The 1,737-nt window shown below is 52.7% G+C and overlaps 1 protein-coding gene across 1 annotated transcript; it reads right to left on the reverse strand.

The window, feature by feature from the left end:
- Positions 1-215: 215 nt before the first annotated feature.
- On the reverse strand, positions 216-1,114 carry LOC126496430 (lymphocyte expansion molecule-like; the record flags this gene model as incomplete). Its single annotated transcript, XM_050133938.1, has 3 exons — positions 216-338; positions 522-686; positions 1,027-1,114. Coding segments are annotated over 3 exons (376 nt in total), but the record flags the coding sequence as incomplete, so codon positions are not given.
- Between the last annotated feature and the right edge of the window lie 623 nt (positions 1,115-1,737).

Here is a 1,737-nt window from a genome sequence, read left to right on the forward strand (position 1 = left end):
CCTGGAGGTGAACCACGTTTGTCCCTTCTGGAAGATCTCACAGCCACTGGGCTCAAGGCTGAGACGCAGGAGAGCGCAGAAGGGCCAGTGAGGCAGAGGAGAGCCTGACCAAGCCTAGGGAGGAGACCAGCCCAAAGAAGGGGGCTTCTCAATCTATCCAAGCTGCAAAACCCTTCCCGCAAGGGACGGGGGCTGGAGGAGACAGGAGCACCTACCCCGATGAGTCCTCGGAAGCGCATCTCCCCAGAGCTGAGCAGCCCCCGCTTGCTCTGTGGTTTCTGCTGCATTTGGGTTAAGAAGTCTTTGAAGTTGTAAGAGCCAGGTCCCAGCTTGTGCACCTGCCCCAACAGAAGAGACCGCACGATGAAAAAAGGAACCAAGGAAGGTCCAGCCAGGAAGGAGCCCCAGGGATGGTGGAGCTCTCCAAGAGGAAACTGTGTCCACCGGGACTCTGAAGGAATAGCCATATGGACAGGAAGCCTGGTTCCTGGAGGTGGGGAGGGCCATGCTCTAAGCCTCACCTGTTGCTGTCTTTCCTTCATGATACTTTGGTACTGGAAGTGGGGTAGCTGGGTTAGTCGAGTGGCTTCCTGGGCCCGAGCCCAGCCTGAGCCCAACTTCTGTTCCAGAAACTTCTTGCTGAAGCAGGTATCCTTGGAGTTATAGGTCCCAGGTCCTATATGGGACTAAATTAGAGCAGGCTCAGCGCTGACTGGATCAGTCTTAACCATCTAGCCCCTCCCAGCCCCCAGCAAGTCCTCCCCCAAGTCACCTTTGACCTGGAAATGGAACCACACAGCCCGCCCCCCCCCCCCAGCCTAATACCCAGGGCTCTGCACTCAAGTCAGTCCTGATGGCCCTGTCACTGGCCACTTCTGGGACATAGAGTACAGAGCCAGGCTGGTGCTGAGGCTGCAGAAGGAAGCCTGAGGCCCCTGACACCTCTTTTCCCGCCCCAGTCTTGGGTTGGAGCATTCACAGGTGGGTGGAGGAGGATACAGACCCCACGCGAGGAGGCAGGCTCACCTGTTCCACAGAATGATGCCTGGAGTACGGGGCCTCTGTGAAGGTGCTTAACTTCTTCTGGTTGGGATAAACAGCAGACACATCAAACCTAGGGAGTTATACAGCCAAGTGAGAGCTCCGCGTCTGGTGTCCCTGCCTGGCTGGAGCAGCCCTGGGGACAAGGGAGTTGGTTTCCCAGGAGACATGACTTTGGATCTGCTCCACTGAGCATCCCAGAGATTCCTACCGCTGGCCATCACCATCACAGCCTCTGCTCTGCTTCTCCTCACAGCTTCATTTCTCTCTAAAGTCCTGTTATCCTCCCCGCCTCCAGATGGATAGTTACACTGCATAATGTATACTTTGTATCATTTTAATATACTTCTAATAATATATATATAGGATGATTATCCATACCAGCTCGCGACCTCAGATCCTAGAACCATGTGTGGCACATAGGCTATTTATGTGCAACTGTATCAAATATAATATAAAGAAATATGATAGCGGGGCTGGAGAGATGGCTCGGTGGTTAAGAGCACTGACTGCTCTTCCAGAGGACCGGGGTTCAATTCCCAGCACCCACATGGCAGCTCACAACTGTCTGAAGATCCAGTTGCAGGGGATCTGACACCTTCACACCAATGCACATAAAATAAAGTTAAATAAACCATAAAAATTTTTTTTTTAAAAAAGAAATATAATAGCTGGGCACAGTGGTACATACCTTTA

The sequence above is a fragment of the Alexandromys fortis genome, unplaced genomic scaffold, assembly GCF_014885135.2.
Source record: "Alexandromys fortis isolate MF-2015 unplaced genomic scaffold, M_Fortis_MF-2015_v1.1 scaffold_4299, whole genome shotgun sequence".
Taxonomy (NCBI): Eukaryota; Metazoa; Chordata; class Mammalia; order Rodentia; family Cricetidae; genus Alexandromys; species Alexandromys fortis.